This window comes from Eumetopias jubatus, unplaced genomic scaffold (assembly GCF_037043125.1).
Source record: "Eumetopias jubatus isolate StellerSeaLion01/CBP00866 unplaced genomic scaffold, mEumJub1_p1.0 scaffold_8, whole genome shotgun sequence".
Classification (NCBI taxonomy): Eukaryota; Metazoa; Chordata; class Mammalia; order Carnivora; family Otariidae; genus Eumetopias; species Eumetopias jubatus.
This window is the reverse complement of record NW_028274814.1, coordinates 114,932,995-114,956,817: the sequence shown is the minus strand read 5'-3', so window position 1 is coordinate 114,956,817 and position 23,823 is coordinate 114,932,995. Positions and strand designations below refer to the sequence as shown.

The 23,823-nt window shown below is 36.9% G+C and overlaps 1 protein-coding gene across 2 annotated transcripts in view; it reads left to right on the top strand.

Annotated features, from left to right (window-relative positions):
* Positions 1-23,823, top strand: part of EEA1 (early endosome antigen 1) — a 125,310-nt gene that overhangs the window by 57,717 nt on the left and 43,770 nt on the right. For both annotated transcript variants that reach the window (XM_028105495.2, XM_088025284.1), the window contains 3 exons: positions 11,618-11,956; positions 18,722-18,871; positions 20,471-20,590. In XM_028105495.2, coding sequence (XP_027961296.2) covers positions 11,618-11,956; positions 18,722-18,871; positions 20,471-20,590 — 609 coding nt within the window. The remainder of the gene's footprint in view (positions 1-11,617; positions 11,957-18,721; positions 18,872-20,470; positions 20,591-23,823) is intronic.

The window sequence follows — 23,823 nt, the reverse complement described above, 5'->3', positions numbered from 1 at the left end:
TTTTATTTTTTTGGATTATATCTATGGGTACTTAGTATATTAGAGATTAAAACATAAATTTAAAAAATATGTATGTATTTGTTTTAAGAACATTAAATATTAACATAAATACCATTTCTTAGGAAAAATGACTGTATTTTTCCAAAACAAAAAATAGTAGTGATGTTTTATATTTTGCAAACCTCTTTAATGTCTAGCTTAATATTTGGACAGATGGATTCTCATATCTGCTTTTACATTTCATCTGTTGTGATATGGTTGAAGGGTATGAAGAAAATTCAGTCTTATACAGGTATGTAGTTGGAAAGGGGAGGAATATCTTAACCTTTTCAGATAATTATAGCTATTTTTATTTGATATTATACCAAAACTAGATAAGGCATAGTTTCTCAAAAGTTAGTTACAACGGAGAATTTGAAACCATACCTATCAATGCTATTTTTATACTTGTAACATTAAATTTATTAGTTTTTCTTGCCTTTTGAGTGTATCTTTCCTGTGCATGATTTTATAACATCATGCATTAATCATGTGGAAAATATTGGTTGTGCAGATCTTCCAAATATTGGCAGATTTCATTGTACAATATAAAAACAGTAAGTATCATTTGTCAATATCACATCAGTCTCAGAATGGACCTTAAGTATGAGAAAGTGTCAAGCTCATGGTGATGGATACAAGTTTTCTAAAAATCTAAGCTTCATTTGAAAGCTCAGTTTTATTGAAACAAATATCAGTTCTGTTCTCTTAAGTGACAGGTTTTCCTACCCAAGTCTGAATAGTCATGGTTTGTGTTATTCTTTCCAGTAAAAATGGTGTTTCATGAAAAAAAGCAACTAGCTCATTTTGTAATTCAATACCATTAATGCTCTTCCATGTGACAATTATATTATTCTTTGGTATGCAGCAGAAGTGATCTGTGCATACTTCCTGCTCTTTCACATAGATTTTATGTCTCCTTCTATTACAAATATTGCAGCTATGAACATTCATGTATAAATCTCATGCATTTGTGCAAGAATTTCTCTGTTATGTACTCCCAAGTGAAATTGCTGGGTTGTAGGCTACACACATGTTCAAATTTAGTAGGTTGCCTCAAATAATTTTCCAAAGTATTTATACCTGTTTACCATTGTCCATTTCTCTGTCAATTCTTCTTCTTCTTCTTCTTCTTCTTCTTCTTTTTTTTTTTAAGATTTTATCTGTTAGAGAGAGAAAGAGATAGGGAGAGAGAGAGCAGTAGCAGGGAGGAGGGAGAAGCAAGCTCTCCACTGAGCGGGGAGCCCGATGCGGGGCTCGATCCCAGGACCTCGAGATCATGACCTGAGCCGAAGGCAGATGCTTAACCGACTGAGCCACCCAGGCGCCCCTCTCTGTCAATTCTTGCTGCTGACTTGATCTTTTCCCTGGCTTATGAAAACCTGTCTAACCTCCCTCCACCTTTTTTATCCTGTCAAGCTGTATGTAGAAAACATTTACATACAGTATAGTTTTATCTTTGTCCCTCAGTTTGATTTTTAATTCCTTTGAGATCAGGGTTGACATTCTACTTTTTGGAAACTGACCAGGATATGTATATGATGTGGATGTTATGATCAGTGTCATTTATTACGTAATTTTAAAACATTAAACTATTAATAAAGGGCATGATTTGACATGGATAGCCTGAAATGTGTCGTCAGATAATGAAGCACAGATTGTATATATGTGTACACACACACACACATTATTAAAGGAAGTATTATGGCTATTTGATGAATAATATATAGACTCAAGATGATTTAGTGTGTTAAAACTGGAATATTATTGATTAGGAAATAATAGAATCTTCTACTAATCTTAATAATCCTTACAGAAGTGTAAGACTTCACAATTTTTTTCCAAAATGTTTTCTTGTTTAGGATTTGCTCACCAGTTAAAATAAGCACAGACATGCATCCTTTTCTTATTATCCTTGCTGTCTGCCTCCCCCAGCCTCCTTACCCCATGTCCTTGGCAAACCATCATTGTTGACAGTAGTTATATCCACATGTTTTGGATTTGGAAACTTTGCATATGGTCTTATGAAGGCCATTCCATAAAATGACTTGGGCAATTTTTGTGGGTCATAGCAGCATCAAGGTGGATAGATAATATTTTAATACATAACGAATGGCAAAAATAATTGCTTTTGTGCTAATGCCAAGATCTTCAGTATTAGATCAATGTTTTGTAATTACTGGTTTTTGAAAACTTAAAAGCAAAAGGGGGATATTGAAGGAATCTCCTTAGTTTCTAATAAGAATCATACTCTGACATTTAAACACAATTCTGTAACTCAGTTTAATTAACTTTTTATATAAATTCTGAGCAAATCATATGTTTATTTAAAGCGACTAATAGAGGTCATTGTAAGAGACTGAGTTATTTTTTGGGTTTCACCTCTGACGCCTTTTCCATCCTTTATTACTTTTCCCTTTCCAACAGGCCTAGTATTCAGGTGCTCACAGTCCAAAGCAAGAGCCAGATAGGGCTAGCAGTTCTGTTGCTGTGTATTACCACTGTATTGCAAAGTGGCATATTGAGGAACAGTGTAGTACGGTGGTCAAAGTCATGTTTAAGTCCAGCTTTGCCATAGCCGGACTTAGCCTCTCCCAAGTTTGTTTCCTCTTCTGCTAAGAGATACTGTTTTACCCATTTGCCTCTTAGGAGTGATATGTGTCTTAAATAAATTAATAGATGTTTAAGTGCTTAGACCAGTGTCTGCCTTTTCGTAAGCACCTAAGTGTTTGTTGTTTTTGTTTTTGTTTGGTAAATGTGATACAGGTTTGGGTCAAGACCAAGGTGGAAGTTTTCCTAACTTACTGCCTAGTAAATCAGGAAAGCCTTTTGTAGAAGACGTAACTTTTTCGCTTAGTCTTCAGGGATGCTAAGGAACATTTCACATGGCAGAGGGGTTAATGGCAATTCATTTTGAGAGCTCGATATACAAAAGGCATGAGAACATGTAAGAGCCTGAAAGAATATGAGATGTTGGAAAGTGGTAGTAAGTAGTTCAATTTGTTCTTTCTCACCAAGCTCTTTTGAAAAACAAGTAAGATGAGATCCCTGAAACTACTTTGTAAGCTAGCAAGCATTAAAAAAAAAAAAAAAAAAAAAAAAGCCATCTTTTTGCATTCATTCTCATTACCTGGGCAAGTAACAAGTGAAAAATGGAGTCTGATACAGGGAAATTGTCTCTGTAAGATAATCTGTTGAATGAACAATGGGTGGGGAAATCAAGAGGACTGGACATTTGAAAGGAAGGAATTTTGCTTACCCAAATGATAATTATGTTATGAGTTAGGCTTAACAATAATTTTTTTTTAATTTTTAATTTTATTATTTTTTGGGGGGGGGAGAAGGGGAGGGGCAAAGGGAGAGGAAGGGAGAGAATCTTAAGCAGGCTCCATAGTCAGGGCAGAGTGTGACACGGGGCTTGATCCCACGACCCTGAGATCATGATGTGAGCTGAAACCAACAGTTGGACCCTTAACTGAGCCACTCAGGTGCCCCTTCACAATCATTTTAGAATTTATACTTGAATAGGGTATTTTTGGGGGAGCATGAATTGACTCACTGTGTGTCTAAATTGTGTTGTGAATATTTATTGGACTTGGAATCATAATACATGACTCTGCCATTTGGCCAAGTCATATCAGGTTCTTTGAGGCTTTAGCTTCCTCATCTGGAGAATAGGGATGATAATGTAGCTCATATTTTGTTGTAAGAATTAATATGGAGAAGTGAAAGTACAATTATTATTTTCTGTAGTGACTCTAACTGTACTTAAGTCAATCTTCAAAAAACCATGTATTCATTATACTATTTTGCTTCAGATTTCATGGGAAGACCATAATAAGAATGAAAATTTGAAGTACTAAATAGTTAGCCTTCTGCATATAGAAATTACGTAGTGTGAATGGATTAAGTCTTTTTTTTTTTAAGATTTTATTTATTTATTTGACAGAGAGAGACACAGCAAGAGAGGGAACACAAGCAGGGGGAGTGGGAGAGGGAGAAGCAGGCTTCCCTCAGAGCAGGGAGCCCGATGTGGGGCTTGATCCCAGGGCCCCGGGATCATGATCTGAGCCGAAGGCAGCCGCTTAACGACTGAGCCACCCAGGCGCTCCGGATTAGGTTTTAAAGAGAAAGAAAGTGGTTTAGGTTCTTTTAAAAATTTAATTATCTCTCATCTGTGCCATAAAGCCAGGTAGATAGATTGTGATTAATTTTTTAGGATAAGTGAATTTTAAAGAGTCTCCAGTTGTTTTGCACCTTATTTCTTAAAGGTTGAAGCTGACTGGGGCATCATTTGTGTCTAAACTGGTGGGAATACTTGGCAACACCCTTAGCCTGTGGAAAAGAAGATTCATTAACTCATTACTAGCCTTAAACTTTTTTTAAAAATTTTATTATGTTAATCACCATACATTACATCATTAGTTTTTGATGTAGTGTTCCATGATTCATTGTTTGCATATAACACCCAGTACTCCATTCAATATGTGCCCTCTTTAATACCCATCACGAGCTAACCCATCCCCCCACCTCCCCTCCCCTCTATAACCCTCAGTTTGTTCTCAGAGTCCAGAGTCTCTCATGGTTCATCTCCCCCTCCAATTTCCCCCCCTTCATTTTTCTTTTCTTTTTCTTTTTTTTTTTTTAAGATTTTATTTATTTATTTGACAGAGAGACACAGCGAGAGAGGGAACACAAGCAGGGGGAGTGGGAGAGGGAGAAGCATGCTTCCCGCGGAGCAGGGAGCCCAGTGCGGGGCTCGATCCCAGGATGCTGGGATCATGACCTGAGCCGAAGGCAGACGCTTAATGACTGAGCCACCGAGGTGCCCCACCCCCTTCATTTTTCCCTTCCTACTATCTTTTTCTTTCTTTTTTTTTTTAACATATAATGTATTATTTGTTTCAGAGGTACAGGTCTGTGATTCATCAGTCTTACACAATTCACAGCGCTCACCATAGCACATACCCTCCCCAGTGTCTTATCACCCAGCCACCCCATTCCTTCCACCCCCCACCACTCCAGCAACCCTCAGTTTGTTTCCTGAGATTAAGAATTCCTCATATCAGTGAGATCATATGATACATGTCTTTCTCTGATTGACTTATTTCACTTAGCATAATAACCTCTGGTTCCATCCACGTCATTGCAAATGGCAAGATTTCAGGTTTTTTTTTTGATAGCTGCATAATATTCCATTTGTGTGTGTGTGTGTGTGTGTGTGTGTGTGTGTGTATGCCACGTCTTCTTTATCCATTCATCTGTTGATGGACATCTTGGCTCTTTCCATAGTTTGGCTATTGTGGACATTGCTGCTATAAACATTGGGGTGCACGTACCCCTTTGGATCACTCCATTTGTACCTTTGGGGTAAATACCCAGTAGTGCAATTGCTGGGTCGTAGGGTAGCTCTATTTTAAACTTTTGAGGAACCTCCGTACTGTTTTCCAGAGTGGCTGCACCAGCTTGCATTCCCACCAGCTGTGTAGGAGGATTCCCCTTTCTGGGCATCCTCGCCAACATCTGTCGTTTCCTGACTTGTTAATTTTAGCCATTCTGACTGGTGTGAGGTGGTATCTCATTGAGGTTTTGATTTGGATTTCCCTGATGCCAAGTGATGTTGAGCACTTTTTCGTGTGTCTGTTGGCCATTTGGATGTCTTCTTTGGAAAAATGTTTGTTTATGTCTTCTGCCCATTTCTTGATTGGATTATTTGTTCTTTGGGTGTTGAATTTGAGAAGTTCTTTATAGATTTTGGATACTAGCCCTTTATCTGATATGTCATTTGCAAATATCTTCTCCCATTCTGTCGGTTGTCTTTGATTTTTTGACTGTTTCCTTTGCTGTGCAAAACCTTTTTATCTTGCTGAAGTCCCAATAGTTCATTTTTGCCCTTACTTCCCTAGCCTTTGGCAATGTTTCTAGGGAGAAGTTGCTGCGGCTGAGGTCGAAGAGGTTACTGCTTGTGTTCTCCTCTAGGATTCTTTTTTTTTTTTAAAGATTTTATTTATTTATTTGAGAGAGAGAGAGAATGAGAGATACAGAGCACGAGAAGGAAGAGGGTCAGAGGGAGAAGCAGACTCCCCGCTGGGCAGGGAGCCCGATGCGGGACTCGATCCCTGGACTCCAGGATCATGACCCGAGCCGAAGTCAGTCGCTTAACCAACTGAGCCACCCAGGCGCCCTCTCCTCTAGGATTCTGATGGACTCCTGTCTCACATTTAGGTCTCCCAACCATTTTGAGTCTATTTTTGTGTGTGGTGTAAGGAAATGGTCCAGTTTCATTCTTCTGCATGTGGCTGTCCAATTTTCCCAACACCATTTGTTGAAGAGACTGTCTTTTTTCCACAGGACATTTTTTCCTGCTTTGTCGAAGATTAGTTGACCATAGAGTTGAGGGTCCATTTATGGGCTCTCTATTCTGTTCCATTGATCTGTGTCTCTGTTTTTGTGCCAATACCATACTGTCTTGATGATTACAGCTTTGTAATAGAGCTTGAAGTCTGGAATTGTGATGCCACCAGCTTTGCTTTTCTTTTTCAACATTCCTCTGGCTATTCGGGGTGTTTTCTAGTTCCATACAAATTTTAGGATTATTTGTTTCATTTCTTTGAAAAAAGTTGATGGTATTTTGATAGGGATTGCATTAAATGTACAGATTGCTCTAGGTAGCATTGACATTTTCACAATATTTGTTTTTCCAATCCATGAGCATGGAACGTTTTTCCATTTCTTTGTGTCTTCCTCAATTTCTTTCATGAGTATTTTATAGTTTTCTGAGTACAGATTCTTTGCCTCTTTGGTTAGATTTATTCCAAGGTATCTTATGGTTTTGGATGCAGTTGTAAATGGGATCGACTCCTTAATTTCTTTCTTCTGTCTTGTAGTTGGTGTATAGAAATGCCACTGATTTCTGTGCATTGATTTTATATCCTGCCACTTTACTGAATTCCTGTATGAGTTCTAGCAGTTTTGGGGTGGAGTCTTTTGGGTTTTCCACATAAAGTATCATATCATCTGCAAAGAGTAAGAGTTAGACTTCTTTGCTGATTCGGATGCCTTTTATTTCTTTTTGTTGTCTGATTGCTGTGGCTAGGACTTCTAGTACTATGTTGAATAGCAGTGGTGATAGTGGACATCCCTGCCGTGTTCCTGATCTTAGGGGGAAAGCTCTCGGTTTTTCCCCATTGAGAATGATATTTGCTGTGGGTTTTTCATTTTCATTTCAACTTCAAAAATGTTTGGAAGTTTTCCTTCCATTTCGATTTTTTGGAACAGTTTCAGAAGAATAGGTATTAATTCTTCTTGAAATGTTTGGTAGAATTCCCCTGGGAAGCCATCTGGCCCTGGGCTCTTGTTTGTTGGGAGGTTTTTGATTACTGCTTCAGTTTCCTTAGTGGTTATAGGTCTGTTCAGGTTTTGTATTTCTTCCTGGTTGAGTTTTGGTAGTTTATACATCTCTAGGAATGCATCCATTTCTTCCAGATTATCTAATTTGCTGGCATATCGTTGCTCATAATATGTTCTTATAATTGTTTGTATTTCTTTGGTGTTGGTTTTGATCTGTCCTCTTTCATTCATGATTTTATTCATTTGGGTCATTTCTCCTTTCTTTTTGGTAAGTCTGGCCAGGGGTTTATCAATCTTATTAATTCTTTCAAAAAACCAGCTCCTAGTTTCATTGATCTGTTCTACTGTTCTTTTGGTTTCTGTTTCATTGATTTCTGCTCTGATCTTTATTATTTCTCTTCTCCTGCTGGGGTTAGGCTTTATTTGCTCTTCTTTCTCCAGCTCCTTTAAGTGTAGGGTTAGGTTGTGTATTTAAGACCTTTCTTGTTTCTTTTTTTTTTTTTTTAAAGACTTCATTCATTTGAGAGAGAGAGCGAGAGAGAGCACGAGCGGCGGGGGGGAGAGGGAGAAGCAGGCTCCTGCTGTGGGGATGTGGGGCTCAATCACAGGACCCAGAGATCACGACCCGAGCCAAAGGCAGATGCTTAACCAACTGAGCCACCCAGGCAGCCCGAAACCTTTCTTGTTTCTTGAGAAAGGCTTGTATTGCTCTGTACTTTCCTCTTAGGACCACCTTTGCTGCATCCCAAAGATTTTGAACAGTTGTGTTTTCATATTCATTTGTTTCCATGAATTTTTTTAATTCTTCTTTAATTTCCTGGTTGACCCATTCATTCTTTAGTAGGATGCTTTTTAGCCTCCAGGTATTTGAGTTCTTTCCACTTTCCTCCTGTGATTGAGTTCTAGTTTCAAAGCATTGTGGTCCGAAAATATCCCAGTCTTTTGGTACTAGTTGAGACCCGATTTGTGACCTAGGATGTGATCTATTCTGGAGAATGTTCCATGGACACTAGAGAAGAATGTGTATTCTGTTGCTTTGGGATGGAATGTTCTGAATATATCTGTGAAGTCCATTTGGTCCAGTGTGTCATTTAAAGTCTTTATTTCCTTGCTGATCTTTTGCTTATATGATCTGTCCATTTCAGTGAGAGGGATGTTAAAATCCCCTACTATTATTGTATTGTTGTCAATGTGTTTCTTTGATTTTGTTATTAATTGGCTTATATAATTGGCTAGTCTCATGTTAGGGGCATAGATATTTACAATTGTTAGATCTTCTTGTCGGGCGCCTGGGTGGCTCAGTTGGTTAAGCGACTGCCTTCGGCTCAGGTCATGATCCTGAAGTCCCGGGATCGAGTCCCACATCGGGCTCCCTGCTCAGCAGGGAGTCTGCTTCTCCCTCTGACCCTCTTCCCTCTCGTGCTCTCTATCTCTCATTCTTTCTCTCTCAAATAAATAAATAAAATCTTGTTGGTTAGACCCTTTAAGTAGGATATAGTGTGCTTCCTCATCTCTTATTACAGTCTTTGGTTTAAAATCTAATTTGTCTGATATAAGGATTGCCCCCCCCCAGCTTTCTTTTGGTGTCCATTAGCATGGTAAATTGTTTTCCACTCCCTTACTTTCAATCTGGGGGTGTCTTTGGGTCTAAAATGAGTCTCTTGCAGACAGCATATCGATGGGTCTTGTTTTTTTATCCAATCTGATACCCTGTGTCTTTTGATTGGGGCATTTAGCACATTTACATTCAGGGTGACTATTGAAAGATGTGAATTTAGTGCCATTGTATTGCCTGTAAGGTGGCTGTTACTGTATATTGTCTGTGTTCCTTTCTGGTCTATGTTACTTTTAGGCTCTCTCTTTGCTTAGATGTATTTGCAAATTCCTTTAGTTTTTGTTTGTCCTGGAAGCTTTTTATCTCTCCTCCTATTTTCAGTGACAGCCTAGCTGGATATAGTATTCTTGGCTGCATATTTTTCTCATTTAGTGCTCTGAATATATCATGCCAGTCTTTTCTGGTCTATCTGGTCTCTGTGAATAGTTCTGTGGCCAATCTAATGTTTCTACCATTGTAGGTTACAGACCTCTTGTCCCGAGCTGCTTTCAGGATTTTCTCTTTGTCTCTGAGACTCGTAAGTTTTACTATTAGATGTCGGGGTGTTGACCTATTTTTATTGATTTTGAGGGGGGTTCTCTGTGTCTCCCGAATTTTGATGCCTGTTTCCTTCCCCACATTAGGGAAGTTCTCTGTTATAATTTGCTCCAATATAACTTCTGCCTCTCTCTCCCTTTCTTCTTCTTCTGGGATCCCAATTCTAATATTGTTTCATCTTATGGTATCACTTATCTCTTGAATTCTGCCCTTGTGATCGAGTAGTTATCTCTCTTTTTCTCAGCTTCTTTATTCTCCATCATTTGGTCTTGTATATCACTAATTCTCTCTTCTGCCTCATTAATTCTAGCAGTTAGAGCCTCCATTTTTGATTGCACCTCATTAATAGCGTTTTTGATTTCGACTTGGTTAGATTTTAGTTCTTTTATTTCTCCAGAAAGGGTTTCTCTAGTATCTTCCATGCTTTTTTCAAGCCCAGCTAGTATCTTTATAATCGTCATTCTGAACTCTAGTTCCGACATCTTACTAATGTCCGTATTGATTAGGTCCCTGGAAGGACGTACTGCCTCTTGTTCTTTTTTTTTGAGGCGATTTTTTCCATCTTGTCGTTTTGTCCAGAGGAGAATAGATGAATGAGAGAATAAAATGCTAACAGGGTAACAGTGCCCCAGAAAAATATACACTAAACAAATCAGAAGAGCCCTGAAACCAGGAGAAAAGAAAGGGAAAGAAAGAAAATAGAAAGAAAAAGAAAAAGATAAAAAAAGAATATGATCAAATATGATCAGGCTGGTGAATAGATCAGTGCCACACACTAGATTTTGAGCGTATTTTGGTCTGTTAGAAGAAACTGCCTCTCAAAATTTTAAAGAAAGAAAACTTATATATGTACAAAAATAGGGTAAATATGATGAAGGGGTGGAATAGGTATAATAAATGTCCACAGATTGAGTCGTCCGATGCTTATAGTGGCTTCCTATCCTAGCTATCTTCCTTATAGAATTGAGTCAAAGTTCTGATCCATGTGTTATGTGTAAGTATGTAGACTTAAAATATTCAGTATTAGTTGTAACAATTCCACTGAAGCCGGATTTTGACATTTGATTAGACTGGTTGGTCCAGATCTTTGATTGGAAGTGTCATTTTTATATTTTGTACTTGATAATTCATTGAGTAAAATAACAAAATATAAGGCAGGTAAATTATTTTTAAATCACTGTTTTTACACAGCTAGAAAGAAATTTGAGTTAATCTTAACCTTGTGACTCTTAAAAATAGTCTTTATCAAGGGGCGCCTGGGTGGCTCAGTCATTAAGTGTCTGCCTTCGGCTCAGGTCATGATCCCAGGGTCCTGGGATCGAGTCCCACATCGGGCTCCCTGCTCCGCAGGAAGCCTGCTTCTCCCTCTCCCACTCCCCTACTTGTGTTCCTGCTCTCGCTATGTCTCTCTCTGTCAAATAAATAAATAAAATCTAAAAAAAAAAAGTCTTTATCAAGAAGAGCAAAAATAAAGAATCATAGCATCTGCATACTAGAGCAGTGAATAGTATTGTTATGCTAAAGCTCTTATCAACTATGAAATTATAACACCCCAAATCAGAATTGCCATTGTATTTTGTTATCCAGAATAATTTTTTAAAAGGTTTTTATTTATTGAGAGAGAATGATAGCATGAGAGGGAGGAGGGTCAGGCAGCCGGATGCGGGACTTGATCCTGGGACTCCAGGATCATGACCTGAGCCAAAGGCAGTCACTTAACCAACAGCAACCCAGGCACCCATTCAAAATAATTTTTGATGATAGAAGGTAGTTTTAGTGTTCAACTCAAATGGGAGAATATAAATATGTTGCATACCCTGAAGAATCTACTAGATTTTAGTGTTTCATTTTGTGTCAAAATTTTGTTGGTAATTCTTAAATTATATTAGTAGAGCTTAGTCAAGTGGGCCAATAATAAAATAAGTTAGGATGTAATAATTTAATCCTTTTTGGCTAGAATATATTCACTGTTTTTATAGTGTAGTTTTGACTAATTTTGATGGTACTGCTGTAAAGATTGAATAATTTGAATAATTATAAATATTAGCAAAGGAAATTTTTACATTGATATTTCAGAACTTGTCTGAAAAGTTGCTGAAGAAAGACCTGGAGTTTACTCAGTTAGAGGAGAAACATAATGAAGAATGTGTGAGTAAAAAGAATATACAAGCAAGCCTTCATCAAAAAGACTTAGATTGTCAACAGCTTCAGTCAAGATTATCTGCATCTGAAAACTCCCTGCAGAGAATACAGGCAGAACTAGGTGAAAAGGGAGAAGCTACACAAAAGCTCAAAGAAGAATTATCAGAAGTGGAGACCAAGTACCAGCATCTTAAGGCTGAGTTTAAACAGCTGCAACAGCAGAGAGAAGAAAAAGACCAGCACGGGTTACAGCTCCAAAGTGAAGTTAATCAAGTAAGAGATGTTACTTTTATTTATTGTTTTCCTTCTTTGGTTTCTTAGTGTGCTTGATAGTTATTTGATCATATTACAGTTCATTAAAAAAATATTGTCATTTAAAAAAATTAATTTTCACAACCAGCAGTTTTGAGTCAGATTTCATTTCCTTTAATTTCATTTCAATTTTCCTTAATGAGAAAGAAATCTTAGCACCCATCATATAGTATTGTTGTGAAGTGTTTATAAATTAATACCTATAAATTGCTTAGGATGGTACCTGGCACATGGTAGGTACTCAGCACGTATTAGTTAATTGTAATTAATTCAAATTATTGATAATTCTTTAATTTAGAAATTCTTATCATTTTTCTTTTTTTGTTACTAAATTTTCAAAATGTAATGGTTAAACCAATAATGTAAAAATATCTATATTTTAAAAGAAAAAAATAAATTAGTCCTAACAGCTATTTTTATAATAATATCTAACTTAAATTTAAGTTCTCTATTCTTATTATTTCTTCTAGGTAACATTAAATATTGGTTGAAAAATGGAAATTTGGGGGACATTAAAGTCCTCAGCCACTTTTTTGATAATATTCAACTATTTTCACTTAAATGGTAGTGATACTTCCTTTTTTTTTTTTATTATGTTCAGTTAGCCAGCATTTGGTACATCATAAGTTTTTGATATAGGGTTCAGCGATTGATTAGTTGCATTTAACAACCAGTGCTTATCATAACATGTGCCCTTCTTAATACCCATCACCCGGTTACTCCATCCCCCCACCCTCTCCCTTCTGTAACCCTCAGTGTATTTCCTGGAGTCCAGAGTCTCCTATGGTTTGTCTCTCTCTCTGATTTCTTCCCATTCAGTTTTCCCTCCCTTCCCCTGTGGTCCTCTGCTCTATTCCTTATGTTCCACGTATGAGTGAAACCATATGATGATTGTCTTTCTCTGCTTGATTTATTTCACTTAGCATAATCCCCTCCAGTTCTATCCATGTTAATGCAAATGGGGGGTATTCATCCTTTCTGATGGCTCAGTAATATTCCATTGTATATATGGACCACATCTTCTTTATCCATTCATCTGTTGAAGGGCATCTCGGCTCTTTCCACAGTTGGCTATTTTAGACATTGCCACTATAATACTTGCTTTTATGGCTTCAGTCCTTCTGTGTTCTTGGCCTGATATATTCTTCCTATTTCTCTTCTCCTTGATTAACACACTGCTTACCTCACTTGTTACTTTTCTAGTAATCCTTTTCTGAACATTGCCATTTCTCCCTCCCTGACCCCCCCAAAGATGGCTTAAGCACGTATATATTTTGATTGTTTTACTTACCACAGTATAGTATATTATCATAACTTACGTGTCTTTCTTCACTAGATTCTGAACTCTTCGGGTGCAAAGACCATGTCTTCCTCATTTTTTATTTTCACTACCTGGCACATTGCTTGTTTTTTTGTTTTGTTTTTTAAAGATTTATTTATTAGAGAGAGAGAGAGCTGAGGGAGGGGCAAAGGGAGAAGGAGAAAGAGAAACTCAAGCTGACTCTGCACTGAATGCAGAACCTGACAAGGGGCTCGATCTCATGACCCCTCAGATCATGATCTGAGCTAAAATCAAGAGTCGGACCCTTAACTGACTGAGCCACCGAGGCATCCCACATACATTGGTTGTTAATCAGCAAATGTTTTAGTGGATAACTTAGATATTTGATGTTCATTTCAGATAAAATTAGCACTTAATGGTTTCTAAAAGACATGTTTTATTTGTTGGGAGATATAGAACTGAAAAAGGAAACTGTACTTACTTTGAGGGATTATGTAAATCTCATTGAGGATAAGGCAAGTGCTATCCTATTTCAAAGAATGTGAGGATTATAATAAAATGATCCTGTGTATGATGGGAATTTGGAAGAGTTCCTTTTCTATTTTCTTCCCCCACAGTACTTCATTTGTGTAATTATTTTATCCAGTTATGTGATCAGGAAAAGCTTTGCGTGAGACAGAGGTGGTACATAAAATTATGAATATTAGATAGGTATTGACAAATGACATTGTGGAGGTAGGAGAATCTTCCAGGCAGAAGATTTAGTGAGAGTAAACTAGTGTCAAGAAAGTATTACAAGAACCAGGAAGGGACATCTCTTAAGATAGGGTGTGTGTAATAGAAGTGGACTACTGTGATTGGAAAGAGCATTTAGAATCTTATTTTATGTAGGGTCTTGAATAGCAGGCCAAGGAATTTGGGCTTTATTGGTTTTCAGTCGGAGGAGGGGCATGAGGAAATTTTGAGAACCTACTCAAACATATTTTTATACAAAGACTTGAACATGTGATTAGTTGGTTTAGTCACAATTCTGTAATAAATAAAAGAGATCATACTGAAGACCTTGAAGTTATACCATTTATCTTCTTTCTTTTAGCATGCTGTTCGCATTCTACCTTAGTATGTTTCAAATCTGTCCCCTTCTCTTCATCTACAGTGCCCCTGCTCTTAATTTAAGCCACTATTTTGGCCTTCTTAAAGTTTTCCTTCTAGTGACCTCCTTAATCTGTTTTCCATGCAGAAGCCAGAGACATCTTTCTAGAACATGAAGGATATCACTTTGTCTGCTTATAGTGGCTTTGCGTTACACTTCGAATTGAATCCAGATGTCTTACTTTGGCATGTGAGTTTCTACAAGTAGCATGGCCCACACTGTGCCTTCAAACTCATCTCCTACCACTGTTAAGCTATGTTGATCTCCTTTTAGTTACTCAAACACACCAGTGCTTCAAGTGCTTTCTTGCCTTAGGTCCTTTGCCCATCTTTTTTTCTTAGTATGCCCTTGACACCGGTTCTTCAAAAGGCTGGCTCAGGTGTCATTTTGTCAGTAAGGACTTCCAGGACTGCTCTCTTTAAATAGCTTGTTTCCCCTTCTTTATTTCAGCAGGCTTTTTTATTCTTCTTTATAACACTTTACAGTGTATAATTAGTTTTTTGTTTACTTGCATATTGTCTACCAATCCCATTGGACTGTGAACTCCTTAATGTGAGAAATTTGTTTTATTTTATACTGTCAGCCTCTATGCTTAGGACTTTCAGCAAATACTTTTTTTAAAGATTTTATTTATTTGTCAGAGAGAGAGAGAGAGAGAGCACAAGCAGGAGGAGGGGCAGGCAGAGGGAGAGGGAGAAGCAGGCTTCCCACTGGGCAGGGAGCCTGATGCGGGGCTCCATCCCAGGATCCTGGGCTCATGACCTGAGCCGAAGGCATAAGCTTAATTGACTGAGCGACCCAGGCATCCCTTACAGCAAATATTTATTGGAAGGATGGAAGTGAATCTCACCTTAAGCTTTTTAAAATATTTTTTATATCCTTAAAGAGTGTAGGCATGAACTGGTTTCATTTTGCTCTGTATTGTATCCTTAGCACCCATTTTGGGAGTGACAAAAGTAGATAGTGGCAGCTGTGAACAGAGGACTTGAAGACAAAGCAGCATATAGGCTTCATATTTGTGTTTATGAGCAGTTCTAAAATAGCCACAGATGTGCAGATAACGATGTTCCATAATTAAAAATTAGATGTCATCATTTTAACTTTTAAAAATTATCTAACATGCATCTTGAATAGCACAGTGGATTTATTTATTTTAAAGATTTTATTTATTTGTGAGAGAGAGAGAGAGAACATGATGGGGGGTGAGGGGTGGTGGGGAGGGGCAGAGGGAGAGGCAGAAGCAGACTCCCTGTTGGGCAAGGAGCCCGACTCAGCACTTGTTCCCAGGGCTTGATCCCAGGATCCCTGGATCATGACCTGAGCCCAAGGCAGACGCTTAACTGATTGAGCCACCCAGGTCCGCAGCATAGTGGATTTAGAAACCAGCTGCCTGAGTTTCAGTTCTGTGGCTTACAAGCTGTGTGATCTCAGGCACAGTATTTAACTTGGACCTGTTTGCTCATCTCTGATATGGATAATAATGGAATCTTCTTCATAGGGCTATATATATAAGGATTAAATTAGTTAATATTTGCATTTAGAATAGGGCCTGGCACTTAGTAAATATTGTTAGGAGTGTAATGAGTAAAGAATTATGTCTATAGGTATACAAACTGAATTTATTATAGAGTATATACATATATATGTATATCTCAAAATGATTGTGATTTTAGGGTAGACCATTCTATTAATAATTCCAGTGTTTACTGTTTTTACTCTTGATTTAACCTCTTTTTCTTTAACATGTTTACTCTAAAATGGTATAGACATCATTGTTTAAGCAATTTTGGCCTGCTCCCACCCTTAGACAGCCTCTTTTGGGATTCTTTTTTTTTTTAATTAAAAATCAGGGATTTTTTAAAATTAAAGATCAGGGATTTCCAGGAATTGTACAGTAATGAATGACAAAGTTATTTATAGTATGTATCCCTTTTTCTTGCCCCTTTAGTAAATCTACACTTCAGAGCAATAGTTCTCTTTAATTTGGTTGGTTCTCAGTTCCGTCTGCACATCAGAATCACCTGGGGAGATTTAAAAAATTAACAGTGTCAGGGCCTCACCCTTGGTCCAGTTAAATCATAATCTCTGGCATAGTCCTGGGCACTGGCATATTCAGATGTTTTCTCTGTAATTGTATTATGCAGTTGAGTTTGAAAACTGCTTTTTTAAAGTGTTACTTTTTGGCAAGTTTCCTGAAGCTGAACATCATCTGATTCTTGTTATGAAAACATGGGTTTCTGAGCTTTAGCTCAAATGTATTAAATCTAAACTTAATGGGAGGAGTCTAATTATCTGTGCATTAACAATGATATCAGGAGATTCTTTTATTTGGTATGTGTACAACATGGTAATTTGACAGTTCTATACATTACTGAATGCTCATCATGGTGAGTGTAGTTACCGTCTGTCACTACCATGTTATTACGGTATTATTGACTGTGTTTGCTATGCTGTACTTTTCACCTCTGTGACTTATTTTATAACTGTAGTTTGTACCTCTTCATCAGCCAGAGATTCTTATCCAGCAAGTTTAAGAACTAGATGTGGATGATTCCTGTTTGTAAGAGATCACACACTTTGAGTGCTTGAAATATGAGTTTACCTTGAAGGCCTCCTTTGCTTTCACATATCAGGATTGTACCTAATTATTGTAGTGAGAAGGAGAAGGTTTGGGACTTATAGAGCGAATCCACTGCATATTAAGAAGAGGAACAAAAAGAAAGATGTCAGAGTGCTGGCTAAGGACAAAGATAAAATAAATGCATTCTCTTTAACTGGTACTGATTCTTGTTTTAGCTAGATGGGAACATGTTTTACTTTAAAAATTAACTTTCGTTTTCTTTATTAAGGATAGAGTGTGTTCTAATAGCCACAGGTTGTTTCACAGCATTAGAAAATAGTGGGTGACCACTTTTCTGATAGAATTTTATTTTATCCTGGGACGGCTGGGTGGCTCAGTCAGTTAAACATCTGCCTTCGGCTCAGGTCATGATCCCAGGGGCCTGGGACAGAGTCCCGTTTTGGGCTCCCTGCTCACTGGGGAGCCTGCTTTTCCCTCTGCCTGCTGCTGCCCCTGCTTGTGCTCTCTCTCTCTCTCTCTGACAAATAAATAAATCTTTAAAAAAAAATAACTTTGCTTTATCCTGTCCAACTATGAATTTTTATGGAGAAAAATGCAAGTGTAGTGCATATAAATATAAATATGACACAGAGGCTATAGATTCTGAATATTTTCACATTTAACATGGAACAGTTTTGATTGAAATCAATTGTACAGAATGTTATTAATTTTTAATTTTGCTGAGGCACATGCATTTGCATGTGTTATGAGACTGGTGTGTAGGAGCATTCTTAGTGTGTAAGCCTTGCCAAATGTCTTGCAGCTTTTTAAAATATCATACACCTCATTTTTGTTCTATATTCCCAGCACTCATGCAGTTTTCTTTTGAAATTAATACAGACTTTTTTCTTTTTTTTAATGGAACTTCCCCCTCCCCCAAGAGAAACTGACTACTGTTTCTAGTAGTATTAGAGAAAATAAAGAATTTGAGAAAGTGATAGTTCTTAGTTCCAGGGTAAATCTTTCCTTTAGTTTTAACTGGGTGGCAATTTTAAAGTTAATGAATGAGGGCCACCTAATATTTTTTAAAAAATATTCTTTCTTCTCTTTTATTTAGAAATTATGTGCCAGTTCGAGGACTTGGGAATGCTTTGTGCTCTGTTCAATACCCAAATGTAAGAAGTTAATTGTGGTGGTTTGTAACTGTGAAAAAGCAAGATTCACTATGAAATTAAAAAAAAAAATACTATGGAATAGGTCTGAGTGTGTGCCCTGAGGGTCTTGATTTTTTTTTTTTTTTAATTGGACTCATGACCCTGAGATCAAGACCTGCGCTGAGTCGGAAGCTTAACCGACTGAGCCACCCAGGTGCCCTGAGCATCCTGATTTTTAAATTTTATTTTATTATTTTAAGCCCCTCAAGTGATTCTAACACTCAAGTCCAAACAAGAGCCTTTGGTTCACTGTATTTTTGTTTGTTTGTTTAAGAGAACAAAAAGCCCCCAAATTGTGATGTTTAATCACAGTTTTATGTGATCCATCATAATTTATGTGATTAAAATTCAGCTGAATCTTAGGTTCCCCCAAAGTGTATGAAAATTAAGATTTATACTTACCTTGGTGAAAAAGAAAACATTGTTTAGAAGGTAGGTAGGTGGTGGTAGTGATGTGGTGATGAGTGTGTGTGTGTGTTTTTACATATGTACTATACAAACTTTCTCTTTTTTAAAGTTACATAGCAAACTTCTGGAGACAGAGCGCCAACTAGGTGAAGCTCATGGTAGGCTAAAGGAACAGAGACAACTTTCAAGTGAAAAGTTGATGGATAAAGAACAACAAGTGGCTGATCTACAGCTTAAACTTTCTCGTTTAGAAGAACAGGTAAGCTAATTTCAAGTGAGTTTATAGTAGCAAGTTTATTGATAGATTTGAGGCATCTTAAATAGTATTATGGTTCATTTTTTTCATTGTTAAGAGCTTTAATTAGACATTTTTACTTTAAATTGTGACATTTATTTCTCCCCACTAAAAACATCCTACTTATTATTAAATATATTAGGTCATTTTGTTGTGACTGTGTTCTCTAAAGTTCTCAATTAAAATGTGTTAAGAAGACTACTCCTTTAGCTTAGGTAAGAAAGATTCTGGGGGTGAACCTTTATTAGGCTGCTGAAGGGGAGGAGTCTTCCTGCCCAGGAAGGATAACTTCACAATAAAACAGTGAAGCATGAACACAGTTGGTGAGGATCTTTAAAAATGACATGTATTTGGTGCTTATAAACTTTGAGCTTGCATTTAAGGATTTTCACTTTTGCAATTTAAGCATAAGATTGAATGCTATCCTAATTAAAGGTGTGGTTGCCAATAATGGTAACTATTTTTTGGTTAAAGTAAAAGTTATCATTAAATTATATCTTTTACTAGAATTGAACAAACATTGAGAGTTAAAATCTGTAGCTTCATCAACAGATTTTCTTCTAGATCCAGAATCTTAGACATGATAGATAACCCATTCTTTTCCAGTAAGCAATAATTATGTTGTAGAAAAAAACAAAACAAATACTGATACTGTGGTTTAGAATATTTTTACAAAAAAATCTGTATGTAATCAATTCCTTGATCATATTAGTATACAAAAAAGCATTAATAAACTAAATGCCAACCTAGGGAAAGAATTATGTTCTAGGATTAGAGTATATTCCTAGGGAATAGTTTCATAATCATGAGATTAAGATTCTGTAAGTAATGAGATACTGCTTTTTTTTTGATAGTTCTTTTTTGATTAATATATAATGTATTATTTGTTTCAGGGGTACAGGTCTATGACTCATCAGTCTTACACAATTCACAGCGCTCACCATAGCACATACACTCCCCAGTGTCCATCACCCAGCTACTCCATCCCTCCCACCCCCCTCTACTCCAGCAACCCTCAGTTTGTTTCTTGAGATTAAGAGTCTCTTACGGTTTGTCTCCCTCTCTGGTTTAGTCACGTTTCATTTTTCCCTCTCTTCCCCCATGATCCGCTGCCTTGTTTCTCAAATTGCACATGTCAGTGAGGTCATATGATAATTGTCTTTCTCTGACTGACTTATTTCGCTTAGCATAATACCCTCTAGTTCCATCCACATTGTTGCAAATGGCAAGATTTCATTTTTTGATGGCTGCATAATAATCCATTGTATATATATACCACATCTTCTTTATCTATTCATCCATCAGTGGACATCTAGGCTCTTTCCATAGTTTGGCTATGTGGACATTGCTGCTATAAACATTGGGGTGCTGGTACCCCTCTGCATCACTACATTTATATCTTGGGAAAAACCCGGTAGTGCAATTGCTGGGTCATAGGGTAGCTCGATTTTCAACTTTTTGAGGAAACTTCATACTGTTTTCCAGAGTATAATGCCAGATATTTATGAATGATAGCATTATGCCTTTAAATCGTGAGCTGACAATCTACATTTTTTTTTTAAGTTGAAGGAAAAAGTAACAAATTCTACAGAATTGCAGCATCAATTAGATAAAACAAAGCAACAACATCAAGAACAACAAGCTCTTCAGCAAAGCACTACAGCAAAACTTCGAGAAGCTCAGGTAAATATTAGTATTTGAATTATTAGCCTTTTAAACAGAAATTAACCGAATCATCATTCTTTTGTTCTGGTAAAACTAGATAATGCGAAAAACTTGATTACGAAGGGCTTTGATAATTTTCAGTATCTGGATGACCAGAAAATCTTTTACTTTTAATTGCTATGTTGAAATTTTCTATTTTAAAATGATCATAACTAGATTTATTATTATACATAGACTTATTTATATAAAATATTTAAATTTTATTAAATTTCTTTACTAAATAAATTTACCTATTTAAATAAAATCTATTAAATTATGTATACAAAATAAATTTTTTATTACTTATTATTTTTAAAAGTACCCTGTTTGAAAAACTTAAAAAATGCAAATAAAATTTCCTGATTTAGTTAGCCCAATAAAAAACATTTTGTATTTTCTACAGAAGAACTTAGTAATTTTTGGTCAAGTCTTTCCCTGCTTTAGAACTATAATATGAACATTAGAATTGTAGGTATAGAAAATATAAGTGATTGGGTTAAATATGTATGGATTCTATAGCATGGCTTACAAAATTGAAAGAAGTAAAATTTTTGTTTTGTTATAGCGAGGGGAAGAGGGTGCCCAAGTATTTGAAATGAATTTGACTTTGACATTCATTTTTTCCTTCAATCTTTCATTAATTCATTGAATATTATTGAGCACTATATGTCAGGCATTATGGTAAGCACTGAAAATAAAGAGATGAGTAAGACACAGTGCCTGCCTTCTAGAAAATTGCAGTCTAATGATGTGCACACAGAAACAATGTTGGAATTTAAAGAGGCTGTAAGTAATATGTCTCTCTTACCCTTCTGAGTTTGGAGAGTGGGATGGGAGTCATATGGATAGAGACAAAAATATTGTACTCATTTACTTGTTTTTTCATTTATCCAGTCAACAAATGTGTATTAATGTCTACTCTTAGCCAAGGAAGTGATTTTGTGGATATGGCAGCAAATGAAATAGACAAAGCTGTCTGCTCTCATGGAATTTAGTGAGGGAGACAAAGAAAAGCCAAGGTAAATAGGCAAAATATGTAGTGTGTTAGATGGTGACAAGTGCTATGGAGATGAAAAAGAAACAGGGAGTAGGAAGGATCTGGGGGTCTGGAGGTGGGACTGCAGTGTTAGATAGGATTGGCCGGGAGGGCCTCTCAGAAGATGAAAGACTCGAAGGAAATGGGAGTGTGAGGTATGTGGATATCAGAGAGAGCATCAATACATTAAAAGACCCTGAAGTGGGAGCATGTCTAAGAAATATCAGGAAGCCAGTGACTGCAGTGGTATAAGTGATAAGAAGGGTAAGTGGGGCACAGAGTCATAGAGATCACAGAGAATGAGAACATGTCAGGCCTCATAGATCATTTTAAGGATTTTACTGTGAGTGATATGAGAAATCGTTGAAGGGTTCTGAGCAAAGGAGTAACATGATCTGACTTATAATTTCACAGGATTTCTCTGGCTGCTGTATTGAGAGTAGACTGTAGGAACACATGAGTATAAGCAAAGAAATTAGCTAAGACTACTACAGTGATCCAGATAAGAAATGATATGGCTTGGATCAGAGTGGAAACAGTGCAGGTAGTGAGAAATCGTTAGATTCTATGTATATTTTAAAGGTAAAGCTGACACATTTACTGATAGATTGATGTGGGATATAGAGAAGTCAAGTATGATACCAAGAAGTTTGTCCTGGGTAGTTAGAAGGATGGAGGTCAAACAAGATGAAGACTGAGAATCCTACTGGACTTGGCAACATGGAGGTCATTGATGACATTGGTAAGAGCAACTTGGATAGAGAAGGATGTATGAAAGCCTAATGGAAGGGGTTCAAGAGAAAATGGGAAGAGAGAGTTTGATAAAATGAATATAGATAACTCTAGGACTTTTACTGTAAAGAGTAGCAAAGAGATAGTGTAGTAAGACTGAGGTAAAGAATTTGGCATAGGTCTGCAGCCAAATGTGCTTTTTTATATTATACCCCTGAATTAAATTTATTCATCCAGTCACAGACAAAGCTGGAAATGAGGCTCTCAACTTCTTATAGGCAGGTTGTCCCTTAGACTGAGGGGAGAGCAACGGGTGAGTTAAACATGCCTTAGTTCCTTATTCTAAACTTTGAGTTAGTTAAATTCTTATTACCTGGGGAAGAATAAGAAAACAATGTCAAAGAGGCCAGGCAGTTTCTCCTTATGGAAACATGAAAAGTCCTAAAAACTAAAGAGGTGTAGTCAGTGTCATTCTAGGTGTATATGTGTATATAAAATTATTATGTAGCACAGAGGGCAGTTATCTAACTCAGGTAGAGTCTGGAAAAGAGCAGTCTTTGGAAACTTCTTAAAAGTGACAATTTGAATTGCAAAGGGTATGTAGATGTTTCGGGTTTGTGAAGATGATTATAGTAAGAAGTACACTCCAAGTAGAACAAGGACAAGGATACTGAAGCTGATATGAACTAAACTGTTAGGTTTTGCTGGAGCTTAAAGTGTAATTTAGAGATTAGTTAGAGAAGAGGCCAGAGCATTAGACATGAGTAAGTGTATAGAAGGTCTTGTGTGACATTTATCTTTGAAGGTAGAATGGGATTAAAGGTCTTGAGATGGAACTCCTGTGGCCAGATTTGGTTTTTAAATAGGTCATTGCTGTGGTTTTGTGAGAGGTGGATTTCGGAGGGAATATTCTGAAGCAGGAGTTCAGTTAAGAGACTAATATATGCAGTAGTTTAGATGAAAATAATAATGCCTTCATTCAAGCAATTGTTAAAAGATGTCATAGGGCAAATATGAGTAATACTTGGGCAATAAAATAAGTAGGACTTAATAGTTGTAGGGACAAGAAAGAGAATGACTTCCAGATTGATAACACTGGGCACGTGGTAAATGGAGGTGTCATCAATTGTGTGAGTGAACATGAGACAAATCAACATTTCACTGGGCAGTGTGATGAGTTCAGTTTTGGACATTGTTGAGGCACCTAGAGGATAAATTTATTTAAAGCTTAGAGGAGGGGACCATGCTATATATATTAGCTGTGAGAAACATCACTATATATGGGGTAAATGGAATTATTAGAATAGATGTGATAGCCAGGGAGGCAGTGTAGTGGGGAGAACAGGTAACTGATAACACAGGACTTCTGGGAAACACTAGCACTTAATGGCATAGATGAATGGAGGAAGAGCATCCCCAAGAAAGAGAATGATCAAAGTAATTA